This window comes from Halichoeres trimaculatus, unplaced genomic scaffold, assembly GCF_033239565.1.
Source record: "Halichoeres trimaculatus isolate MK-OKI-2021-1 unplaced genomic scaffold, fHalTri1.1 fHalTri1_scaffold_5, whole genome shotgun sequence".
Classification (NCBI taxonomy): Eukaryota; Metazoa; Chordata; class Actinopteri; order Labriformes; family Labridae; genus Halichoeres; species Halichoeres trimaculatus.
Window position 1 is genome coordinate 34,534,384 of NW_027437183.1, and position 27,545 is coordinate 34,561,928.

The 27,545-nt window shown below is 43.0% G+C and overlaps 1 protein-coding gene across 1 annotated transcript in view; it reads left to right on the forward strand.

Annotated features, from left to right (window-relative positions):
* LOC141790719 (protein crumbs homolog 2-like) overlaps positions 1-27,545 on the forward strand; it is a 54,241-nt gene that overhangs the window by 12,656 nt on the left and 14,040 nt on the right. The window contains exons 2-8 of the mRNA XM_074670774.1: positions 3,379-4,074; positions 4,524-4,719; positions 9,896-10,035; positions 10,464-10,649; positions 10,737-10,850; positions 22,218-23,171; positions 25,005-25,546. Coding sequence (XP_074526875.1) covers positions 3,379-4,074; positions 4,524-4,719; positions 9,896-10,035; positions 10,464-10,649; positions 10,737-10,850; positions 22,218-23,171; positions 25,005-25,546 — 2,828 coding nt within the window. The remainder of the gene's footprint in view (positions 1-3,378; positions 4,075-4,523; positions 4,720-9,895; positions 10,036-10,463; positions 10,650-10,736; positions 10,851-22,217; positions 23,172-25,004; positions 25,547-27,545) is intronic.

The following is a 27,545-nucleotide window of genomic DNA, read 5'->3' on the forward strand; positions in this document are numbered from 1 at the left end:
ATACAGGGATCAAGTTGGAGGACTATTTTGAAGGTTGAATGAAGTTTCTGTGAATGTGTGAATGAATTTTCATAGTTTGAATGAAGTTGATGAGCTCATTCAAACCATCCCGGCTCAAAGTGCACATTCCTGGCTTGGATCCAAGCATCAGACTCATCCAGGATGCTAACATCATAACTAAACGAGGCCAGGATCAGTCAGCTTTTCTGTCCTGACTGATGTCAACAGGCTTCATAACTCTGTGGACAACATCACTGAAACCATATCTGTGATCGTTTAACAGAGAAATGGAAAAAAAAAGTGGTATAAATAACAGTCACGAGTTGATGTTTTATGTTATAAACTAGTAACTGACGACAAGAAGTGACACTTTCATTGAAAACCCTGACAGCTGCCAGCTCGGCCATGTAAGAAGTTTACTTTTAACACCATCTGCCATGACCTTAAGTCCAGAGGGTCTTCATCACAGGATTGCTTCCTAAGCACCTCTGAGGGTCAGCGTGATGTGAAGCCCACCGTATGACCCTGAGGTAATTCAGCTTAGAAGGAGGACGGTGTGTCAGGTAACCTCACCTACACACCTTTATCTAAAATCTCTCAGTTACAGTTTGTTCGCTGTGTTCAGGTAAACATTAGAGCTCACATATAGTCTGAAAGGTGTGATAGACTGCAGCAAATACAAACAGGTGACTCTGATGACTTAACCTGTGAGTGTCAGTGGGGTCAAGGTGCTCTACTGACCTAGAAAGCCACCTGCAGAAACTACACAGTGGATAAGACAGAGGACGACAGCTTCAGGAGGTTAAAGCTGGACAGCTCAGCAGCTGATAGATAAAAAGTGAGATTATTTGTCGTTTTTACCCTGTGACATTTAAGAATCTTGTTACTAGAGCCAGCCCTGAACTGTGGGGTCGAAGGTCAAATGATTAGTTTTGAAAATTGAACTTTTCTTACATCAACTGGCAACAGTATGACAATTACACAGGATAATCTGTCCAAGAACAGAAGAGTTTATTTAAAGTATACTGAGTACTATTTTCCTTGGTATTGAAAAAAGTAAGTTTTGATCATTTCATGTCACTATCAAAAGTAAATTGAAGAGTACCTTAAAACAAAGGTGTCCTGCTGTGGAGTATGAGGGGCTCACAAAGGCTCTGGTAAAACAGATATAAGGATAAATTTGTGGGATTATGTGACTTGTGTCAAAATACTTAATGAAAAAAACTGTAATATTGAGCCATTTACAGCCACTGTCTTCATAGCGTTTTGTAACCTTTGAGTTTAAACTGCAGGAAAAAAAATGTCTAGTTGTTCTGTGGTTGGTTGTTAGGATCTATACTCCACCGTGGATTCAAGATCTCTGGACCCTGACAGGATCACGACTGTTACAAAGTTAAATGTAATCGTGACCTTTGTCGTAGCTGTAAAATCTACAACAGTTGATGAAATTTGAATTTAAAAAAAAATCCTCACAAATTTATTGTAGTGTAAAAAGTAAAACTGCTTAGATTGTATACTGTAAAACAAACTAAAGGCATCTTAGAGCTGTGCATTTGGCTGAGTCACCAGCTAACAGGGTCACACTTTACACTGAAACACTGCCCATGTCTGTGGCTGTGAGCTATTAAATGTTTTCTGTAAATGCTAAATGTTTCGTTGTACATGGGTAAAACTAACCACAAGTTTTTACTTTGGTTTGTGTCAGTGTGTAACAGATTGCAATCAGATTTGTTTCTTGGGCCTCCAGGCGTCTGCTGCCCATGGTGTAATAGTTTACAGCTGCCAGCTCAGGTAAAAAGAGGCAGACGTTACCTGGTGCAGTCATCTCTGGCGCAGCGAGGCATCACTCCTTGGACCAGCTTACTCTGCTCAGTTCTGGCAAATATGTCTGTCTGTCAAATAAAAGTTCATAATTTTTAACACTAAGCAGGCAGCAACAACCAAAAACCTGACTATGAAGAAAATGGAGAGGCAAAGACAGTCTCTGGTTCGGCGAACACTGCGCCATGTCCACACGTAACTGATATCAGGAAAACTGCATGTATTTTAATCATAGACTGTATAGAGAGTGGACAGCGTGGCTCCGTCGTTTACCATTGCACAGTTTTGAAGCCATTGGTAGCAGTTGTGCAGCCAGAGTCTGCGCAGTAGAGACTGTGAGGGATTCTGGGAGAATCTGAGTGGAGCTGGGTGACAAAAATAATATTTTTTTCTCTCGAGAGTCTAATCACTTTTTGACTTTACCTCCCGACATATTTTGCAATCTCCAAAAACATATACAAGAACATCAGCTGTCAATCATCGTTGAAGGTGACATGAAACCTTGTTTTTAACCTCTTATAACTAATGAAAACGAAAATTTTCAGAAAAAAGAGGACTTGAATACAAGGCAGCCAAATAATATCTTCAAATCACCACAACAATAATAATAATAATAATAATAATAATAATAATAATACGAGGTGTATTAATTTTTTTAAGTTTGACCACAGCCCATTGGGAATGACTGGAGAGTCTGATTTCTTGACCTATACTGCAGCCAGCCACTAGGGGGAGCAGTTTTTGTGGTGACCTCACTTCGAGTCGAGCAAGATGATGTCCATTTATTTTACAGTCTATGATTTTAAAAGGTTTAGGCCCGTCATCCACAGGAAACCACAGTTTTACATCACTGTAAACCTTTTTTTGCAGCTTCACAAACCATTGTCAACCACTGCTGCTCTAATTGTCTACAAACAGTAAACAGGTCTATTATGAAAGTAGACTCAGAATTTTAGGATTTCAATAACTTTTACACATTATCTTTATAAAACCTAAATAAAAGAGTAATTTTACAAGCTGCTTTATGTCTCCACGTTTTCCCTTTAGAATAACAGAAAGGTTAAGTTTTAGCTGAGACGATATTTATCATGATTTAAGACCCATTCTTGTGTAAATAGTTTTTTTAATAGTGCTACTTTGTCCTTGTCAAATGATGTCTCCTTACGGTATCACATTTTTGTTCCTTTCACAGCTTTAATAATAAAACTTTATTCTTGATATTTTCAATTTTTTTCTTAAACTCAACTCAACCTTATATATAGGGCACTTTAAAAACAACCACAGCTGAAACAAAGTGCTGTACATAAATAGACAAAGGCATAAAACTTGATGGTGGTTTAAGCATGAAAATAACAGTTTTACTGTTTTTAAAAGCAATCAAATAACTATACAAACAATCACTAAAAACTAAAAAAGAGTGAAAAATGTTTGGATCATTAAAGTGCTAAACTTTCTTTTTTTGTTTTAAACATAACAAAGCAGAATTTATCTTAAGATATATATATTTTTATGAAACCGTTTTTTAACCTTTTTAACACCATCTTTGTCTGATTCCAGGCATCCAGTGCACAGCAGCAGCAGACAAGTGTTTGTCCTCTCCCTGTAAAAATGGAGCCACATGTCTGGATCACATGGGGGACTATGTTTGTTTGTGTCCCAAAGGACCCGTGTGGTACATGGGAAAAACCTGTGAAGAGCTGTATGATGCCTGCATCCTTTCGCCTTGTACTAACTGTACCAGTAACCCAGGGACTGATGAGTTCACCTGCCTCTGCCCCGAAGGCTTCACAGGACTCAACTGCACTGAGCTCGTGGACCAATGCCAGAGCAGCCCCTGCACAGGTGAACGCTCGCTCTGTGTCAGCAGAGTGGGTGGGTTCTCCTGTCACTGCCCCCTGGGGCTGGGAGGGGACAACTGCCAGGACAACGTGACGGTCTGCTCAGAGGACAAATGTCAGAACGGGGGCACCTGTGAGGACATCCCTGACGTGGGGTATGGATGTCAGTGTGCGGCTGGGTACCAGGGGACGGACTGCGAGGAGGACATCGACGAGTGTTGGTCTGAGCCGTGTCAGAACGGGGCCATCTGTAAGGACGGGGTGAACGGCTACCAGTGTTTCTGTGTGCCCGGGTTTCAGGGCTACCACTGTGACCTGGATATCAACGAGTGTGCCTCCAGACCCTGTCAGAACAATGGCACCTGTCTGGACGAGGTGGACCACTACAGGTGTGACTGTGCCCCAGGATTCAAAGGTAACACACTGAAGATAACACTACACACTGCTTTGCAGAAGAAAAAGGACGTCATGTGGGAGTATTGTGACAACCTGTGCTTGTATTTCAGGGTTATGTTTTTTCTTGATGCTGTAAAAGTTTTAATTTTCACCAGAAGGAGAAAAAAGAGGTCAAATATGAGAAAGCGTCTCTGATGCCTTTTTATTAATCAGCAGCTCAGGACAGATCGTACGTTGCTCTTACCTCTGTAAGTCCCTGCCTGAGTACGAGGAGCCCTCCAGGCTGTGTTTAATGAGCTTTGCTCTGAGTTAGTGCTGTCCATTCACAGCCCAGCTCTTGGCAGAGGCAGTGTTATGGGTCACGTCCGTACCTGTGATGGGATAATGAGTTGTGTGGCCTTTCTAACACCTTGGCCCTTTGCCCATCCATCCTTCCCCTCCTCCCTGTGTCCTCCCTGTCTCCTGCAGGGATGAACTGTGAGGTGGAGATCGATGAGTGCGAGGTGCAGCCCTGTCAGAACGGCGCCACCTGTCGAGACCACGTGGCAGCGTACACCTGTGAGTGCATGGCCGGCTTCCAGGGCACAGACTGCGAGGTCAACATCGACGAATGTGCCAGCATGCCCTGTCTGAACGAGGGCAGGTGCATGGACGGGGTCAACAGGTAGGATTACACACAGACACACACACACACACATTACTCAAACATGAACAGTGTCTCACCTGTTGTGTGTCCATCTGATGGCAATAAGCCAAGCATTTCCTCTTTGAATACTTTTTCATCAGAAAGACAGACATACATGCAAAGCTGGGCTGTGTCATTTCTTTCTGTGAACTCGTCTTCTGCTACAACACGAGTTCTTTCAGCAGCTTCCAGCACACTCAGCAAGTCCCAAGTCTTTGTGGGGAGAGACTTGGTCAAGTCTCAAGCCTTGGGTTGCAAGTCTAAGTCAAGTCTCAAGTCTCTAAAAAAAAAAAAAGTCTTATGAGATTTTGTCATCTGTTGCTGTCCAGTCTACTAAGAATACTGCACAGCTATATCTATGAAAAGCATTAACTGTGTTATTATCACTCCTATCTATTAGCATACAGCGTCAGTACTGAGTTGTTTGTTATTTGATCTTATCCGGGTGAGTTTTCAGGGGCCTGATAAAGTGTGATGTGGTAGATCAGGCATCATTTGATCTGGTTCCTGCAGACTTTGCAGTCAGCTCTCCTTTTGCTGGTGCCGTCCTGTTTGGAGTTTTTATAAACAAACGTAACAAATGGTTCAGCAGCAGCTGCAGGTCTGCCGCCGGTCACCATTGTCGTTATCCGATGTACAAGTGATACCACTTAATGCCACGAGGCACACACCCAATGCATAAACTGGTTACCATGGTTACCATGGAAAAAAGGAAGGACTCACATTAAGCTCGTCAGAGTTTTCTCAATCTACACTCTAAATTGTCCTTAGGTGTGAGTGTGTGAGTGAATGGGTGTCTGTCTCTGTGTCAGCCCTGTGATTGACTGGTGACCAGGCCAGGGTGTACCCTGCCTCTCGCCCAATGACAGCTGGGTTAGGCTCCAGCTATCCGCAACCATGAACAGGATAAGCGGTTCAGAAAATGAAATGAAATGATTTTCCTCAATCTAAGTACGCTGAAGAAAAACATAATGATTATTCACGAGTCCCAAAACACTAATCAGAGTCCAGTTCCAAATCTTTTGAGCAGTCCAAGTCAAACTTAAAGTCTCTGTATGCACAACTTACATGTGACTCAAGTGAGAGTCTCAACCTCAATAGAATCAAATTACTTTATTGATCCCAAACTAGGAAATTGTTGAATTAACAGCAGCAGTCTCGTGAGACCATTGATCCCTTGTGCCTCGGGGTTAGGAGTCAAGGCAGCGTCTCCTGTGGCTGTGGAGGCCAATGCGTGAGAGGCAGACTCGGCCACAGATGTCACAGGTGTAGGTCGGTCCCGTAGATGTTGGGGGTGTAGTGGTGCCCTGTTATTTCTTTCTCTTTACTCTCTTCGCTTCCTGGTGTTCAGCCAGAGTGTCTTCAGACTTCAGCAGTCCACCGCGCAGTGCCTGCTGCCACTGGAGACGGTCCTGTGCCACATCTTCCCAGGTGATGGGGCTGATGTTGAACGTCTTGAGGTCTTGTTTACAGACGTCCTTGTAGCGTAGCTGGGGACGTCCTGTGTGCCTCTTGCCGGATTTTAGTTCCGCATAGAGGATGTCCTTTGGCAACCGTCCGTCGTCCATCCGACGGACATGGCTCAGCCAGTGGAGTCGTCTCTGCCTCAGTATAGAGCGCATGCTGGGAAGCTGTGCTTCCTCTAGGACTGCCTGGTTAGTGTGGTTAGTGATCCTGTCCCTCCAGGTAAACGTCTGAGGCAGCGGAGGTAGAAGCTGCTTAGCCTCTGCTCCTGGTGGGAATATAGGGTCCAGGTTTCACTGCCATACAGGAGAGTGCTGATGACGCAGGCTCTGTAAACCTGCACCTTAGTATGGACTGTGAGCTTGGTATTGTCCCATACTCTTGCTGTTAACTTCCCGAAGGTTGAGGCTGCTTTTCCTATGCGTCCACTGAGTTCAGAGTCGAGTGTCAGGTTGTAGGTGATGGTGGATCCAAGGTAGGTGAAGGTGCTCACAGCTTCCAGAGTATAGTTATTGATGGTGATAGAGGGTGGGTCATCGGTTCCCTGTCCCATCGTCTTGGTTTTGTTGAGACTGATGGTCAGGCTGAAGTCATGGCATGCTTGGGTGAACTGGTCCATTAGAGTTTGCAGGTGCTCCTGGGAGTGTGCTACCACCGCTGCATCATCAGCAAACAGCATGTCCCGGATGACAAGTGGCCTGACCTTTGTTTTTGCTTTCAGGCGGGCAGGATTGAAGAGGTTGCCATCTGTCCTTGTGTGAAGATAGACTCCTTCAGTTGATTTGCCAAAGGCTTGGCGCAGCAGAAGTGAATAGAAGATCCCAAATAGGGTGGGGGCTAGCACGCATCCCTGCTTGACACCACAACTTATTTTGAAGGGGTCTGAGGTTGACCCATCAAACTGGATGGTGCCTTGCATGTCGGTGTAAAAGGACTGAAGGATGCGGAGGAGTTTGGGAGGGCAGGCTATCCGTTCGACCAGTTGAAAGAGGCCACTCCTGCTCACAAGGTCGAAAGCTTTGGTTAGGTCTATGAATGCTATGTAGAGTGGCTGTCTCTGCTCTCTGCATTTCTCCTGCAGCTGCCTCAGAGAGAAGATCATGTCAATAGTAGATCTTCCGGCTCTGAACCCTGCCTGCGACTCTGGGTATATTTTCTCAGCGAGAACCTGGAGTCTGTTCAGTACAACTCTGGCAAAGAGTTTACCAGTAGTGCCGAGAAGAGAGATACCACGGTAGTTGTTGCAATCGCTCCTGTCTCCCTTGTTCTTATACAGGGTTATGATGGTGGCATCCCTCATGTCCTATGGGACAGCACCTTCACTCCAGCACAGACAGAGGAGCTTATGGAGATGGTCAAGGAGAGCAGGCTTCCCACATTTTAAGATTTTGGATGCAATTCCATCATTACCAGGTGCTTTGCCACAGGCTAAGCTGTCCATAGCCTTGCTTAGTTCCTCAACTGTTGGTTCTGTGTCAAGTACTTCCATTACTGGTTGACGTTCTACATGACAGAGGGCTGCATCGGAGACAGTGTTGTCGCTTGCATAGAGCTCGGAATAGTGTTCCACCCAGCGGTTGAGTTGTTTAGGGCGGTCAGTGATAATTTCTCCCGAGGCCGATTTCAGTGGAGCAGTGATGTGATGTGATGGTCCAAGAGCCTTTTTAATGCCATCATACATGCCTTTGATGTTACCGGAGTCAGCAGCTGATTGGATGTTGCTGCAAAGCTGTAGCCAATAGCTATTGGCACAGCGACGTGAGGCTTGCTGCAGTTTCTTTCTTGCTTCCCTCAGGGCATGGAGGGTCTTGTCACTCGGCGTGCATTTGTAGTTGGTAAGGGCGATGCGTTTTTGTTCTAAGATCGGTGCCAATACGGCTGTGTTTGCTTCGAACCAGTCATTGGACCTGCGTAGCCTTTTGCCAAAAACCATCAGGGCCACACTGTGGATGGTATCCCGTAAGCCATCCCAGTGTTGCTGGGCAGAGCAGCACTGGGGTAGGTGGTCTAGGGCTTCCTCTAGGGCAATGATAAAGGTAGCAGCTTTGGATGTGTCAGCTGATTTGCTGCTGTCCACACAAGGGGGTCCTTTTGGCTTGGCTCTGTAGATGTTTTTTGTCTGCAGTTTCACTCTACAGCAGACAAGGGAGTGATCTGTGTCACAGTCTGCACTGTGGAAGGTGCGGGTTTGGAGGACGCTTCTGAGGTCAGCGCGCCGTGTTATGTTGAGGTCCAGCTGGTGCCAATGGCCAGACCGTGGGTGTCTCCAGGAGACTTTGTGATGGGGTTTGGACTGAAAGTATGAGTTGGTGATACAAAGGTTGTGATATGAACAGAACTCAAGTAGACGCTGCCCGTTCTCGTTCATTTTACCAATTCCATGGTGACCCAAGCAAAATGGCCAGTAGTCATGGTCTGCGCCAACTCTTGCATTGAAGTCACCGAGGAGGTAAAGCTGACCTTGTGTGGGAATGTTTTTTACCGTCACCTCAAGCTCGTAGTAGAATTTGTCCTTTATTTCTTGGGGGGAGCTAAGAGTTGGCGCGTACACACTCACCAGGTGGACAGGTCCCATGGTAGTGTTTAGGCAGAGGGATAAGATCCTCTCTGAGCCGCCTGCAGGTGGTACTATGGCTCCCAGTAAGGTGTTCTTGACTGCAAAACCAACCCCGTATTCTCTGGTTTCGCCAGAGGGCTTCCCCTGCCAGAAGAAGGTGTATTCTCTTTCTCTCAGTAAGCCTGATGACAGGAGTCGAGTTTCCTGGAGTGTACAGATGTCAATCTGTCTCTTCAGGAGTTCAATGTTATGTTATATATATATATATTTAATAACAAAATATATATACATAAGCACTCTAGTTATAACAAGATACAACAATAAAGATTGTGAGAGGTATATACACCAGCTATAATTTACATTCTACTAGTTTTAAAAGAAAAATTAAGTACAACATTAACTTAAATTAGATATGTTGACTGAAAGCAAAAAATGTGCAAATAGCAGCTACGGTTGAAAGGTGATATTTAAAAAAGAAAAACAACACAGTGGTGACATAGGGTAATATTTCATAATAATCATAATAATAATAATAATCATAATAATAATAATAATAATAATAATAGAGAGGCAAAGCAGTCAGTTGGTGTATTAAACTAAAATATTTAAAATTTCCCATCTCTGTGTAATGATAAGTATTGCATTCAGTGTTTGTGATAATGTTTGAATCTTTGAACTTGCCAGTGTTAGAAAAAGAGTTTTTTTTTCTCACAGAATCTAAGTCCCAACCACTTGGCAATTGCTCGAGGGTTGCTTTAAGGCCACATGTGGCCTGGGGAGGGGGGTTATTAATTGAATAGGGCTGCGATAGAGACAGTGTTTGAGTTTTTAAGGTGAGCACACAACTCTTTGAAAAAACACTCACACATACACAAACTTTTCACCAATTTTATCAACCTCAGTGTGGGAAGGCCTGTTAGTCAGACATTTGGATCTAAGAATGTCAACAAAATACAATCTAATTTTCTGACTGACAGGCCTTCTAAGAGTAGGGCACATGTTTGTGCATTTCTCAGTCATGTAACAGTAATGTGTTTATTGCAAAAATAAATTTAGTAAATTTATTTACTTTTCCACTTTATCTCCAGAGAAATAACAACTTAATCACTGATTTTCTTCTGTTTCCTGCTTCAGCTACCTGTGTGACTGTGAGGGGACAGGCTTCGTGGGAGACCACTGTGAGGAGGACATCCCTGAATGTGCGTCTGACCCCTGTCAGCATGGAGCCACGTGTCTGGAGGGGATCAACGAGTACACCTGCCTCTGCTGGCCAGGTAAACCACATCAGGCTGTGACTCTACCTGCTGTAACTCACTCAGCTCAGAGTCAGACATCCTCTGTCCTATGGGTGACTGAACAGGTTATGAAACCCACACAGAAGCTGATGATGTGACCTTTTGTTTTGGTCAGAGGAGGAGTTAGCTGAGCTTTAGCAGCAGCGTGTCTCAGTGTAAATCCTGCAGAGCTGGGATGAATTATAAAGAGTGATGCATGAGCACACTGTGACACAGGGAGATGCAGATGTCAGCAGTCTGGATCTGATTCTTGCTCTCATAATCATGAGTGAGACTCTGTCTGTGTAGACTTCTGAGGGTTTACAAAGAATCCAAGTTAAAGGACATGTACAAACAAAACTGTGGGTCACATTTGCTGTACGCTGCATGTACGTACATATATGTGTGTGTTTTGTGTGTGTGTCCAGGTTTTGAGGGAGAGAACTGTCAGGTGGATGTAGACGAGTGTGAGCAGCAGCCCTGTGAGAACGGCGGCGAATGTTTCCAGCGCTCAGAGCTCATGAACTTCTGGACGCTCTCTGAACTGAACAACGCCAACTTCAGCTACAAAGATGCAGCAGGATACATCTGCCACTGCCTGCCAGGATTCACCGGTAAGTCTCTCACAGTTTTATGAGCCTTTAACTCACCCTGACGTGATAAGAAGACAGACATGAATCTTTGATACGCTCCGTTTGCAGGTGAAAACTGCTCCATCAACGTGAATGAGTGTGAGTCTGCTCCGTGTCAGTACGGTGGAAGCTGTCAGGATCTGATCAACTCTTATCAGTGTGTGTGTCCGGACGGCTTCACAGGTAGGAGGAACCTCTTTTCTGCTCTTATCTCCTAACAAAACTCAACTCAGCTGCTCTTCCTCCAGAGACACCCCACTGACTCAGGAGCTGTCCCTGTTCCTGCTCATCCTCACCGAGTGGCGGAGTCAGAACAAGAGCTGACACTGTGAAAGCATCCAGATCAGCAGCAGATTTATTTTTTCCTTGCAGACCTGAATATGTGATAGTTTAAAGGTTTCATAGGCTGGTGTGGATGTCTGAGTTCAAATCTGGAGTCTGAGTCCTCTGTGTTTCAGTTAAGAGTTGAGTCACAGAGGACAAAAGTGTCTCAAAGTTTGAGCTTGTCACTAGTTTGACGCCTCTTTGAAAGTTCATGCTTATCAAACAAACTGCATTTTCAGCCTGGATATTCTGCAGGAAACCCCCCATGGAGTCCACACCCTGGTGGTGGCTGATGACTTGATAAGAGTAGATAAAGTCTGGAGATACTGCAGAGACCTGAGGCCTCATGTACAAAGACTATGTACACACAAAAACGTGGTGTACGCTCTTTTTCACTGCAAAGTTCAGATGTATCAAGTAAAATGACTGTGGAAATGAGCGGTGCCTCACGTTTCTGCAGCTGTTGATAGTGATGTTCAGTAGCACCAATTTCCTTCCCGATCTGATATTGAGTAAAAATCTTGCTGGTATCGCCAATACCAATCCGATTCCAATTACGATATATTGTTTAAATACATGTTATGTGTCTGGTAAATCTAAAAAGAAAGAACCTTTTAATGCTTTTTTAATTATACCACTAAATCAAATTGCAAGTACAATATGTGATGAAACAAATAAATGCCACAATAATTGCACAAGTTTGTTTATATCCACATTTTGAATTATTTATTCAACAGTTAAAACAAATTATACAGATTGTACATTAATTAGTTAATGGATGTATTTTATAGATTTTTTATCTTTTATAATATGAATCTTTCTTAACTCACCATGACTCCTTTATTGCAATTGTTCTGTGCAATTTAATGACACCTGGTGTTTGTAATCCACTTTAAACCATCAATTCTTTAGGGAACTTTACCTTAATTAATCTAGGCTTGTTTGCCAATGTGAGTTAATCTTTGAGAATTGATTTTAGAGCACAGAGAGACAGCACTGGAAGTATTGATTTTTCAGTATGGATCTGTACATCACTAGCTGTTGATCCTTTGGTGACACTTACAGGTGATGCTGGGAAACAGTTAACACAACTAACACACCCATAAGTCTAGTCAGTGGTTAAAGTTCTTGACTCGCAGCTCTAGATCTTTCTTTATTTTAAAGGTATTTTTTAGGCTTTTACGCCTTTAAGAGGATAATGGATAGAGCAGGAAACAGGGCGAGAGCAGGAAGTGACAGGAAAGATGCCACAAGCTAAATTTAAACCCAAACTGCCTGCTTCAGGGCCATATTTGTATTCAAAATTAGACTTAAGGGGCAACTCCTGTTTTTTGACACCTGAACCTTATTTATAGGTGTGTGCATGCTCATATACTCACTCAGACAAACACCGTGCAGCTCGGTGTCCTTCAGAAGTTATTTAGATCCAACCGATTTTAGCCGCACTCAGTGGGGGCCACGGCAAGGGAGCTTCAGCTCGGGACATAATCTCTGCAAAATCGCTCATTTCGGCTATATTTTTTCATCCATAGCCAGTGTTATCATAAAGTCAGCTCGTCTACCGTCTTCAGGTGGGTCAGCTGACCCAGAGCTGACCTGGTAAACAAACGTTTGACGGTTGTCCTTACCGGTTCGAGCCTGAGTACACGGACGAGGAGCTCCATGAAAGAAGGATGCAGAGGGAGAGAGACGAAGAGCTGGCTCGAGAACAACAAACAGGAGCACGTCCACCACTCAATGCAAACTGGTGGTGCGCCTGTGGACAGTGTTCGCCTATGGCAACAAAAGAGGAGTGTGTTTGTGATAACGCTGGAGATGAATGAAAAAATATAGCCGAAATGAGCGATTTTGCAGAGATTATGTCCTGCGCTGAAGCTCCCTTGCCGTGGCCCCCGCTAAGTGCGGCTAAAATCGGTTGGATCTAAATAACTTCTGAAGGACTCCGAGCTGCACGGTGATGGTCTGAGTGAGTATATGAGCATGCACACCTATAAATAAGCTCCAGGTGTCAAAAAACCAGGGTTGCCCTTTAAGTATTTTCCCTAGGTTTACAGCCTTGGGAGGGGCAGTGATGTTGTCTGCAGGGAAGGGATGGGGGTGGGTGGTGGTGGTGGTGCTAGCACAGGAGTGTTGCATCTTTACAGAGAAGGCGCTGGAAAAAGTTTCTTGTGGTGGCTTTTCCTAGCTTTCTGTCCGCTTTAAGAAGTGTGCTTGTCTATGTGTGTAAATCATAGACTGTTTAAAACATGGACGTAGCCTCCGTGACGTTACCCATCTGTTCCTTAAAACCGTGAAATGAACCCAATCTGCAGACACAGCCACATTCGCTATGACGCCATATAACAGCCCCAAGCTACCCAGGTAACCTTACCTGCTCCTGCATGTTGTCTTGGACATGAGCGTGTTGGCTGCCCTTCCTTAAATGTGTGCAGAGTTGCCCTGCGCTGGAGGGCGGTTGGTGTGTGTGGCCACTCACCCCAGCTGACCGTTCTCTCACCCGGACCAGCCCGGCCTTGATCCGTCCGTCGCCCTTTCTGCTACGTTGGTCCTTTAACCGGCCAGCCCACTCTCTTTCGTTGTTCAGATTTTAAAAAGTGTATTTACAGTTCCTTGTATGTGGGGGTAATCGACAGTGCTTACATCTTCAGTGTCCGTTTTTTTTGACAGAGGCAAAACCTCAAACTCTTAAGCCGCACTCCTCAGGTGCAACCCCTTGATACGTAGCCAGTGAGTTTCCACACCACGCCCCCCCTTACGTTTGCATGTGTGTCTGGCCTTGTCACTCACCCTAAACCTCGCCTACCCGGCAGAAAAACATATCATAACATGCCGGCTGTGAGTTTTTCTTTGACCACCTAAAGGGCGCCCAGTGGTCACATGACATGAGCTGTGCCTCTGATTGGAAAATCAAAGGATCCTGATAACTTCTAAACCGCAGAGATAGAAAAATGTTCACTCACCGTACAGTGTGTTCCGATAGTGAAATCAGCGTTTTTGACCCAAGCCGTTTTTGAACCAGGTTGTAAATATGTTTTTAATGCAGTAAAGTCTATTTTTATGGCTGTGTTTGTACTTGACTTCTGTTGACGAATAGCAACTTTTAGCACTTCCACATAGGCTTCATTTTTACTTACCTGATGTTGCCCCCCAGTGTAAATGCGCATATGTGTTTGTGTGTGCCTGTTGACGCGTTGGGGCAGAACTTTGCCCACAAACACACACACACTGTGTTGCAGACAGTTAGGAAAAATAATGACACAACCACCACAAGAAACACAGTTAAAAAAAAATAATATACAAATGACACCCTGTGATATAAATTAGATAAATATCATGATAAATATCATATCTATTCCATCTGTTAAATAAAATATAACAAGGTATAGACCTGATTTATGAGAGCGGTAACTCTAAATTACATTCTGCTGTGATCTGGTTCTGTATAAGGCTTTATGGAAAATAAAATTAACTCGACTACTCAAGGAGCGAGCTGCCCTCCTTAAACAATGGTAGGAGGAGCACTGGACTAAACAGATTGTTGAAAACTTTAACTGTCAGTCTGCGTTCAGACAACCTGCCCTCTCAGATAAGGTCATAAAGTTGTCGGCAGGTCTGTGCAGGTGTGACAAGGTCCACAGCTGCTAAGTTGTTACATTTTAATCTTACATTATCGATTACCAGCCCAACACATGTCAAAAATCACACTCTGGACTTAGTCCTGTCCTCTGGTCTTACCCCCCTCAATCTTGAGCTGATCGATGTCTGTGTCTCAGATCATAAAGCAATCTTGTTTGATTCACTGTTAACTCCTTCTGCATCAACACAAGTACTCTCTTCTTACTCCCGCATCCTCACCAGCTCCACCTCCACCCAGTTCTCTGCTGCATTTAGAGCAGCACCGACCACCTCCCATTTGGAATCCACCCCACTGTCACTAAACACAGAAGAACTACTCTATATCTTTAACCAGTCCTGTAACCAGATTCTCAATTCTGTTGCTCCTCCCAAAAATCGAAAAATCAAACACAAAACCTCACCATGGCTAAACGATCATACCAGATCTATAAGGCGTGAGTGCCGAAAAGCAGAACGTAAATGGCACAAAGACCACCTGCAGATCTCCTTTAATATTTTCAAAGATCTTCTATTAAAATATCAACAGGCGGTCAAGAATGCAAGAACAATACACTTCTCTAAAATCATAGAACGAAGCTCCCATGATCCAAGAACCCTGTTCAGCACCATCAACGCCATTATTCACCCTTCACCTACATCCAACTTAGAACCTCCACCAATTAGCTGTGAGGACTTTAAAACATATTTTATTGATAAAATTGAAAATATTAGACACAATTTAACCCCAACTGGTACATCCACCCAAGGCCCCACCAATACTTGACTCCTTTCTGCCTATCTCTCTCTCAGAGTTAGACAAATTAATTTCTGGCTCCAAACCCACTACCAGCTCTCTGGACATAATCCCCTCCAAATTGTTGAAGGAGGTCTTTGAAGAGATTGGTCCCAGTCTTTTAAATATTTTTAACAGCTCCCTATTCACAGGGAATGTACCAAAATCCTTCAAACATGCCATAGTTCACCCACTCCTGAAAAAAACAGGTCTGGACTCACAACTTCCTGACAATTTTAGACCAATATCAAAACTTCCTTTCCTCAGTAAAATCTTAGAAAAAATAGTTCTCAACCAATTGACCCCTCACCTTATTAACAATAACATCTTTGAAAAATGTCAGTCTGGTTTTCGCACTAATCACAGCACAGAATCTGCTCTGTTGAGGGTAACCAATGACCTTCTTATGTCAGGTGATGGTGGCCTCTCCTCAGTCCTTGTCCTCCTTGATCTCAGTGCCGCATTTGACACTGTCGATCATTCCATCCTCCTACATCGTCTGCAGCACTGGGCAGGAGTCTCTGGTTTGGCACTGGATTGGTTTAAGTCATACATTACTGAAAGATCATTTACAGTCACAGTTAACAACTCCTCTTCCTCCCCCGTTGATCTCTCTTGTGGAGTTCCCCAAGGCTCTGTCCTTGGTCCCCTGTTGTTCTCCATATACATGCTTCCTTTAGGAAAAACCATTCAGAATTACAATATCTCGTTTCATTGTTATGCAGATGATACTCAACTCTATCTGCCCATACACCCCCATAACCACTCTGGTCCCTCAGACCTCGATAATTGTCTGGAGGATATTAGGGTATGGATGGCAAACAACTTTCTGCAATTAAATGATAGCAAAACTGAGATTTTAGTTTTTCATCCCACAAACTCCCCAAAAACCACCCTGCACTCCCTCAGTCACCTATCAGAAAACATTACACCCCATGCAAAGAACCTTGGAATTATATTTGACAGTAATTTAAAGTTTGACAAACAAATCAGTTCTGTAATCAAATCTATTTTTTTTCAGCTCAGGATCATAGCAAAAATCAGACCATTTCTGTCACATAAAGACTTGGAGAAAGTCATCCATGCCCTGATATCCTCCAGACTTGACTACTGTAACTCCTTGTATTTTGGAATTAACCAAGCATCAATACAGCGATTACAGCTTGTACAGAATGCCGCAGCCCGACTGCTTTGCAGACGTAAAAAACGGGATCATATAACACCTATATTAGCATCACTTCATTGGTTGCCTGTTCATTTTAGAATTCAGTACAAAATTCTTTTGTTTGTTTACAAAGCTTGTCACAACACAGCTCCCAGCTATATTACAGAGCTAATATCACCGTACAGCACTGCAAGGCCCCTCAGATCATCACACCAAGAACTCCTCACTGTACCAAGGTCCCACAAAAAAACCCTTGGAGACAGGGCCTTTGCAGTTGCTGCACCGAGGCTGTGGAACGAACTCCCATTACATATTAGATCCTCTGGCTCCCTGGACTGTTTTAAAAAACATCTTAAAACTCACTTTTATTCTCTTGCTTTTTCATGAGTTTATTTCCTTTCATAATTTATGATGTCTTCCTGCAGAAGAACTTGTGTGTATGTATGTATCTGTGTCTGTTGATGAGTGTGTGCTGTCAGCTGCTGTCTGTGGTTGTGTGCGTTCATGGCCATGACTCCATCTAATAATGGCTATGGAAGTTTGTGTCTAATGTGTTTGTGCTGCCCTGACACATTAGCATTTTACACTGTTCATTTGTCTCCCTTTTTATTTTATCATTTGGTGTTTTATACATGCTATTGGCTCTTGTTGGGTTTTTCCTTGCTGTTCAGCACTTTGGCTCAAACTCTGTTTGTATTTAAAGTGCTCTATAAATAAAGCTGATTGATTGATTGATTGATTTTGAAGCATAATGAAACGTGTCTGTTGTTGTTGCACTGCTAAAAGATCTTGGCTGTGAGGTTAGAAAGGTCTACAGGGAGCTGCTCAGAAAGTCCACAGTGAACAAAGATAACCTCCACACCAACACTCAGAGTCTCCTGGGCCAAACAATAAGGGGTTAATATCCCTCCTGTGGATCATTCCTCATGGCCAGCCAAGGTATTAATTCCTCATTAGAGGAGATTTGTCCCTGCATCACTCAAAACAGGAGGAAACGCACCAAAACACCGACCCTGAAACACACAACCTGGACTTAAGAGTGAGACATTCAGCAATCATCAAAACAACCAGAGGCTAATTTTCAAACGCTTGGACCGTTGAGGTTGAAAATGTGTAAAAAAGCGGGGCAGAGGAGAGGGAAGAAGGGGGTGAGAGGGCATATGGTTTGGAGGAGCATAGAAAACAACAAAGCCAATAAAAGGTGCCATATGTCAGGCGTCCACCACGGGCATTAAACAGGGGTCTCCTAAGAAATTTATCAGGGGGAGGGGAGATTACAGGAAAGCTCCTTAGCAGCCTTATTAAAGCCTGATGAAAAAAAACAAGGTATAAAACTCTGTGACTAACACACAGGATTTCCCCAAACCATCAGAGCTGGCTCCTCTGGTTTGTTTCCCTCTGAACACCTCTCCGTGGTGAAACAGAGAACAAGAAAAGGAAGCCCAGAACAGCTCTAAATATGATCCCATAATCTTCATACGGCACGTGAGTCAGGGAGAGGTTGACTTTCCACATGTGAGACGTGGTCATTGGTGTAACCAGGGTTAAGCTGGGGCAGATAAACCCCTCCTTACTGGACCTCATCAGACCGCACCTCCACGGTTTGATTCTTTTAGGAGGCTGAGGCGTCGTGTGATTGGACTGAAAACGTCACTGTTATAATGTGATCTGCACACCTGCTTTTCTCCCTTTGTAGAACCATGGGTAGGATTTTATCTGTGACTTTATTTTAGGGTTGTTTGAGCCCCTGAGCAAAGGTGTTGTAGTCTCACTGTGCGTGTAAAGATAATCAATTTGTCCAATAGTATGTATATATATATATATATATATATATATATTTTTTTTTTTTTTGCACTTTCTATACTCTTTCTTACTTATGTTTTCTTAAATGCTGCGGTGACTCCTGAATTTCCCCTCGGGGATAAATAAAGTATTTTTCTATTTCTATTTCTATATATATATATATATATATATATATATATATATATATATATATATATATATATATATATATATATATATATATATATATATATGTATATGTGTGTGTGTGTGTGTGTGTGTGTGTGTGTGTGTGTGTGTGTGTGTGTGTGTGTGTTACCTCAACTTAAAAAGGAGACAACAGTTTTCCTCAGGCTTGTCCTACACTCCAGCATCTAGTGGCCAAACCAGGTATTACACTGACTAACACTTCGCACAGAACTATGTTTTCGTTCCTTTTGAGTTGCAGAAATTCTTCTCTTCCTTATCTAAAGATTTGAAATAAAACAAAGTAAATATTTAAGAATATTACTGTCCCATGTAGCAACCTGTAACCTCCAGCTGGTTTATGTTTATTCGAAAAGAAGAGAATAAATCCAGACTGTAGAGTACAACTGAGATAAACTCTAAATGTGCAACAAACCATAGATAAAAAAAAGTAAAACCACAATGCATCAATCACAGAAGATACCTAAAGCCCACACACTGGGGTCAAAGGTCACAGAGGTTAGTTTAAAAAGCTGCATACAGCTGGTAACAGTAATCTCAGAGCACTGCCTGATAGGGATGGGTACCTTTCACATTTGAAACAATATGGTACCGATGCACGATACCTTAACCTGACACACCAGACGGACAGTTTCATATATCTGCCACGGAAACATTTCACTAGTCCATCTGGGTAGCAGCTCTTTGGATTTGTTTTCAGAGGCGGGACCTTAAAAAAAAATCAGCAGCTGGTGATTGGACAACCATTCTGATTGACACACTCACCACGGACCAATCCGCATCAAGCCACGGTATGATGTAGCTTATGTGAGCCGATGCTGAGAAACAATAGACGAACAACTACAGGAACTGAAGAAAAAGCTGTGATAATGGCGTTAGACGACTGCTGCCATTTTTGTAAAGTCAACTTTAGAATCAAAGGAACACTGACAGGTACAAAACTCTGCTGACGTCACGTCTTCTCGTCACTTACGCTGCTCCCACAGCTCCCGCCTCTCTTCCCTGATTGGGCCAGTTAGAATTTAGCCAAGTGAAATTGTTGGTCATTGGAGCCTGACAAGATGGATCTGCAGGGTTTCAGAAACTGAATCAGGCGGGTCCATCTGCTCTGCAAGGTTACCGATACCTGGCATTGGTACCGGTACTCAACAGTACCACTTTTCTGTACTTTTTTGTGTTGATGTGGTCAAAAATATCAATTGGTTTAATAATAAAATTTTACTTTTTTTAAAAAAAATTTAACATATTTATTGTTCAATTTATAAAAAGATAATAGCCTCCCACTCCCTCACAGTCACAAGGATGCACTTAGGTACCTAAACATGGTACCTTTTGGTTTTATGTGAATCAGTACCTGGTACTTTTGACAGAATTCGGTGGGTACGTGTAAAAGTGCCTAATTCAGTACCCATCCCCACCGCCTGATCATCATATTTACATCTGTCTCATTTTTAAAAGTAAGACTGCAGATCATCAAAAAAAGAAGCTCTTCTGAAATGAATCTGGTGATGGATTTCTCTGTTCACCTGTTCAGTAGTGGTTCAGTGTGTGTTGTCAGCTGATCTTGGCTGTGGTTTTCCTTGTCTACCTCCAGGTGTTGGCAATATGCAATGAGCTCAGGCATTTGAAGAGCTTTCCTCTCATTTTAAACATGATACTCATAAAATAAATCAGACCAGTATTTTTTTTTCAAAGTCTTTACTTTGTCCTTTTTACATAACTTACAGCTCTTTTTTTCTCTCGCTCTCACTGGTGTTTTTAAAAACTTTTAATCAGCCTCTGCTTGAAAAACTTCATTTTAGCTGCTGTATCTTTAAGACTGTCTGCTCCACAAATCCCCTTCCTTCTGCTTGGTCAGCCCTGGGGTGGAGCTATAGGCAAACCTTGGTGTTTGAGGGCTATGTTATTTCATATAAATAACATGCTAATGAAATCAAATACTTTGACCACTGATGCTGGCCTATTCAAAGACTACAAATCTAGATTCTGTAATCCTGATCTTGTGGTATCTGGATCAGAATGATCCTATCTGAAAAAGCCTTTAAAAACCAGGACAAAATCTACAAGATCACATTTATCTGGGATAACAAAAGAGGGCTACAAAACCTGGATCATTTGAGCCGGATTAAACTTTTTGAAAAACGGGGTGCAGACGATCTAGAAAGGATTCAAGGATTTTTACAAATGGTAGAAATTTGAAAATCTGCACATGCTCAGTTTGAACATCCAGCATTATAATTTTAAATCCACATTTAAAATACATGGAAGAAGACTTTCCCTCTTTAATGGCCCAAACATTGTTTTATCTACAGTGTAGTACATGCTAAGTGATAATTCTGTTGTGCATCTTTTTAACACACAGTTGAACTTTCTATCCGAATGACATCCTCCCACCATCAAGAGGCTGTTGAAATGGATCACAATCATAACCTTTCACTTTTAAAGAAGCCCTCACTTTCCTGTTTTTAAACTTACATTGATTTATCAACCACAGCAGTGTGGAAAGAGCAACAACATCTCCCTAACGCTGCTGATTCCAGAGTAGACTGTCTCACAGTTTCACATCAGAGGGTATAAATCTGATGAAATATAATCCAGAACAGACTGGAGAGCAGATGTGCAAACTTCAACACAACTACAGCCAGACCCACATGGAGCCCATCTATCAGGGCTCAGGCCTGAACCTGCAGCACCTCCTACAGGTTCCCTGCAGCAGCTCCTGCCGCTAGTGGGCATCCACAGGCCGAGCAGAGGGAGCAGGGAGGGGACTGCAGCACTGCATTCCTCTTGTCAAACAGTGACAGGAGCCAGCTGGAGGCTGGAGGCTTAGCGCTCTGCTCGGGCTGGGCTGCAGACACGAGAGGAGCAGGGGGTGTGAGGGAAAGGAGGGAGGGAGGGATTCTGGGAGGGAGGGATGCAGGAGGGAGGAGAGGTGGGCAGGGCTGCCTTGTAATCAGTCCAGTGTCTGCCGGGTACAGAGTGGAGGAGTGGTGGCACCTCTGCTCCCTGGGCTTAAGGAGAGAGGACCTGAGTGTGTCATCTGGCAGTGTGTGTGTGTGTGTGTGTGTGTGTGTGTGTGTGTGTGAGGAGTGTGTTGGTGTTCACTTTGTGGATCATGAGGGGAAACATACTGATGCTGCTGCTCTGCTGCTGCTGCTGCGGGCCCTGCTGGCTGCCAGGTACAGTACGCTCCAGCACTTTAACGTTTGCACAAACTTGGTGTGTTTGTGTTTAAGGGTTCTGCTACAGCTTCGGGGAGTGTGTGAAAGGAGTTTGTTGATGCAACTTGACCACTGCTGCCAAGGCTTACTGACACAGGACAGATTGACTGAAGCTCTGGCACAGGTTGTGTGTGTGTGCGTTTGTGTGTGTCAGTGGTTTGTTTGATGAACAACTTGATCAATGAGAAGGACAGAAACGGGTTTTAATTGTGTTAAGGAAATCTGTTTGAAGCTAATTAGGCGTCTGTTACCTGCAGACGTTTCCTCATCAAATGACACTGATGGAAAAATTCATGCCCTGGTTGTTGATCCGTTCGTGTGCAGGCTTAGCTTTGTGCACCAGAGCAATCCACTTATCATTTAATTGACGAACCAGATGTTGTAATCTCCTGTGGAAGGGAAGTCTTGGCTGTCTTACTGAACACAAATGTTTCTCCATTCAGGTGTTCACTGTGAGGTCGACATCAACGAGTGTGACAGCGACCCCTGCAAGAACGGCGCCACGTGTGAAGACGCTGCCAACCACTACAGGTGTCACTGCCCTGCGTCAGAGCCCGACCGGGAGCCCTGGGGCGGGCCGGACTGTGACGTCCCTCTGATCGGCTGCCAGGAGCATCAGTGCCAACACGGAGCGGACTGTGTTCCTGTGCTGATGGACGATGGAAAGCACAACTACACCTGTCTGTGTCCACCGGGCTGGACTGGAGAGCGCTGCAGCATTTCCACCACCTTCTCGTTCAACTCCGAGGGCTACGTCCACATTCAGCTGCCAGCTTCATCAAAGAAGACCAGACGATCAGCGAATGACTACAACCACGGGCTGCACATGCAGCTCCGCTTTAAGAGCACGCTACCCAGCATGGTGCTGTACTACAGAGGCACCACCGAGCGCTTCGTCTCCCTGGAGCTGGTGGAGGGCTCCCTTCATGCCAGGGTGAAGTCAGGGAAAGTCCTGCAGGCCGTTTACCCTGGACCGGTCAATGACGGGGAGTGGCACCAGGTGACAGTGAGCATGGACGAGAGGCTGGTCCTGGTGGTCAAAGGAGCCGGCTGTGAGGAGGAGTGCCAGGTGAAGAACGAGGGATACAACCACCTGATCTTTCTGCAGCCCAGCTCCTTCCAGCAGCTCTACATCGGAGGAGCTCCTCAGGAGTATTTATCCCAAACAAGCAGTCAACGGGGGTTCATCGGCTGCATGGAGGACCTGAGGGTTGACCACAAACCTCTGCTGCCCCAGGACCTGATCAGAGAGGAGAACCAGGGTTTGGAGCTGGGATGCAGTAAGAAGGAGTGGTGTGAGGAGGACCCCTGCATGCAGCGAGGGACGTGTGTGGACATGTGGGTCCGTGCCAGCTGTGACTGTCACCGGCCGTACTACGGGGAGACCTGTGAGGAAGGTAAGAGGACCCAGTAGAGCTAGAAACCCATGAAATAATTACTTTGGGGTTACCAGAGCTTCCTCTAGCAAAGCTCCCCAGAACTCTGGGTAGGAGGAGCTGTTGTCTTCAGACTTATCTGCAGACAGAAACCTTCTGCAGAACCAGAATCATGTTAGATGGAGATCTGCTGAGACCGTGTTGGGGTGAGAGATAGGGAAGACCAACAGAAACAACAACAGTTCATTCAGATATATAAATAAAACAATAATGTAGATGGTAAAAGAATTCAAGGTATGTACCTCAATACATTGTTGAATAAAGGTGGGAAAGAAAGTAGTTGTAGCCTACAGGTGGATGCTGGGAGGTGGTGACACCACAGCGCTGCTGCAGTAGTCGTATGTGAAGCTATTGCAGTGACTGATAAAACCTGCAGCTTCAATAAGTACCTGATTGGACCAATACTTGTCATGTGATCATGACAATGAAGACAATGGCTGTTTTCCAATCCGCGTACTGCACTAGCAGTCCCTACTATTTTAGCCAAAATTCAGTCTGTAGTAGTCAGTATGCCAGAAATCCCCAGATGTCCCACTGATCCAGGAAAATTTCGCACTATACAACAGACCAGTCTACCTGGCATACTGTTTCCCACAATGCACTGTGCTGACCCTGTCTGTCAATGCTGGTGGCAGGTTTTGGTGAATTACTGCTATCTACTGGAATGAGTTGGCATTATAACTACAACACAACACTAACGTTAGACAGTCCGTGAGATAGAATTGAAGTGATGAGAAAGAAACATCAGTAAATCTTGTCACTTAGGGTTGTAAAAGAGGTGATTAACTAAATAACTAAATGCAGAGATCTGCCCATAGCTTGTTTTGTATATTTATATTAAAGGCAACTAAAACAATGTCATCTGTAGCTCCACCTTCCAAGACTGGAAACCAGAGTAGCATACTACAAAACAACAGACCCAACAGAACAGTCATACTACATACTACAAGTAAAAGCAGTCGACAGTATGTAGTGCCTTGTACAAACAAGCATTAAAAAACAAATTGCTTTATGTCTTTTTTTTGTTTTTTTTTTCCCTCAAAAAACAGTGACATCATGTAATCAAATGGGCATTGAAAGGGTTTGAATTTAAAAAAAAACAACATATATTTGATTGTTGATAAAGTTGATTGAAAGATTTAAGTAAAAAAAAGTGGAAAAATATTAATCTGTTAACCTTTATAGAAATTTTTGGTAGAGGATATTTTGTCTTGATGTCCTCAAGGGTTATAAATTTAGCTTCAGTTTATCAGTGACCCTAGAAATAAAATAAAATTTCAATTTAAGACTTTTAATGAAAAAAACAAAACAAAAACAAAAACAAAAAAAACAGAACAAAAACAAAACAAAACAAAACAAAACAAAACAAAACAAAACAAAACAAAAATTAAAAAACAAACAAAAAAAGTGCATAATATTATTACATATGGAGTAACACAACCAAAATTACAGCCAACAATCAACAAAAAATTACCCCTAAGGGTTAAAACAGTCTAATTACAGATCAAATTAACCAGCCAAAGATGATTCCAAAAGTTGACTTAACTTTGGGCTGAATTCAGGAGTTTTTGCCTGAAAAAAATCACACTCCTTCAAATTTTTGGGAAACATTTTTTTAAAACTGCTGATAACTTTTAAGAACACCAACATTAAGTATCATTTATGATGCTGCAACATTTTCCAGAGTGCTTGAGTAAAAATCTGAACACTTTGTTCCCCTCTCCTTCTCCTCCTCTTCCCCTTCCTCCTCCTCCTCCTCCTCCTCCTCCTCCTCCTCTTCCTCCTCCTCCTCAGAGTATCCATCCTGGACCTTTGGTCATGAAAACACCAGCAGCTACGCCGTCTTTAACATCTCGAAGACTCATGGAGACAACTTCACCATCTCCTTCTTACTGCGCTCCCTCAAAGACAACGGCCTGCTGCTGCAGCTCCACAGAGAAGGGAACCCTTACCTGACCATCTACCTGAAGGAGGGCACCGTGGCCATCTACAGCCCTTACACTACGCTGCTGTCAGAGGCACAGTTCGTCACCGACGGCAGCTTCAATCTGGTGACTGTAAAGGTGCGTTACGGGAACGTGGTCTTCCCCAAAGCAGGGGATCATCGTGCTATAGGGAATGTGAGCATTGAGGTGGGGGATGTGGCGTACGTTGGAGGGCTCCCTGCAGGTGAGATCATGAACACCTGGGGCGGACACTTCAAGGGCTGTCTGCAGGACATTCGGCTGGACCACACACACCTGAGCGCTGGAGATCATCCAGAGAGGGTGGAAGTTTACCCTGCAAGCAAGATGGAGAACATCCTCCCAGGGTGCCACAGTGATGATACATGCAAGGTGAAGAGTTTTTTTTTTTTTTTGAACTGTCACATTTTCACATCACGATGAATCCATTCGTTTAAAGACGTCAGCTGTGAGAGTTGTTCAGTTTCTGCAGAATGTACAGTATGGGGCGCTGATTGTAAAGTTGTACACACTGCAAATAACAACATCTCTTCACATTTAGCTGTAAAACATCAAATTTTATGTAGATTTATAGAAATAGTTGTGAAATACATCTGTCAAATATTATAAGGAATTTATATCCCTAAATGTTGAATGTTTTATCTAAATGTTAAGTGTTATAGCTAAATGTTATAAGTATTATAAATAATGTCCTGATTCTAAATATTTAGCTACTTTTCTAAACATTTAGTTTCATAAATATTTGCTGAGGTTTCTAAATATTCAGTCAAGATTTCTCCTGCCCACTGGAAGTACCGAAATAAAAGTTGGAGGAAGCGATACTGCCAAGCTGATTTTAAGAAAGTGGAAAGCAGTTGGCTAAATAAGCCGTTTAATAAACGTACCAAGTGCTTTGATGGCACTGTTGAAGATGCTGTGGCCAACATTGAAGAAGCGGAGCTTGACATTTTCAAAATCGCTTCCTCGAACTTTTATTTTGGTACCTCCCGATGAACGGGAGTGTAAATTTGCATTTTAGATAAATATTTAGAAATTGTAGCTAAATATTTCAAGATTGTACCACAAGATTTATAAATCTTGACTTCATATTTAGAAATCTTAGCAAAAGATTTATAAATGTTCAGTCTTAGCTAAATATTTAGAATCAGGACATTCATTTATAACTTTTATAAATAACACTCAATATAGGGCTTGGGGATATATTTTGAATATACTTGATGTATCACAGGTTTTTGCACCTGAGTTATATAAAATGACTATATCACAACCATCGAGTACAAACACCAACCTAAATGTTTTCAGACATCACAACATAAATCTCTTTGGTGATTCGCTCGTTTCACTCTCTGCTGCTCAGCTGGTGCTCCTGTCAAACAAGCACCACACTCCCCTGCCCACCCAGAAAAATTTTCCTGCACATGCGTGTTATGATATTAGGAGAGAAGAAAGTCGACTGCCTTTCCAGAGTTTAGTTGCTTAATTGCGTTTGCTTTTCTGCCTGTATGATCCCTGATTCTCTCCTAACTGTCCCTAACGAGAAACAAACGTGACATGTTTTTGAGTTTCACTTTCGCTTTTCCGCTCCCCCTGGAGTGCCTTTTAGTCACAGCACTCAGCTGATCACTGCTTGAAACATGAGGGCAGATGAGTTTGACGCTATTTTACAGCTTAAAACCAAAATACTGCTAGCTGGGATATTATCAGAAGACAAACCCTAATACAGTTCAACCAGACCCCAGGCTCAAAGACATAAGTCACTAGAGTCCTTTTGCATGGCCAACATTATCCAGGTAGCTACTTTGTGGAAATGAAAGAAATATTATGTCCAACTTTAGTTCATGATATTTTCACAATATAATATAATATGATATAATATAGCATAACATAATATAATATAAAGTAATATAATATAATATCAGCCAGTTGAATAAATCTGGATGAATGTTTTTACTGGAACTTAAAATAACTACAGAAAGTTTGGTTTAAAATTAAAGGTTTACTAAACTTTACCTGATTTAGATTTCCCCTTTTTGTATTTAAATTTTAAAAATCCAACTAAAAGGTCTGCTTGAATCCTTATAATAATTTCATTTTATGCATCAAAGGGTTGAATTTAACAATAATACAGTGATTTAGGGGAGAAATCAGTATATGGAGATATATATGTTGTGTATCGAGATATAGGCTAAAAATATCGCGATATAGGATTTTGGCAATATCGTGCAGCCATAATTCAACATTTAGATATAATATATATATTTCCCCAATATTTCTCGTAATCTGCAGAAAAAGTGATGTTTCAGAGCTAAATGTGGAGAAATGTTGTTATTTGTAGTGTGTGTAACTCTGCATAGCACCTTATAGTACAGAG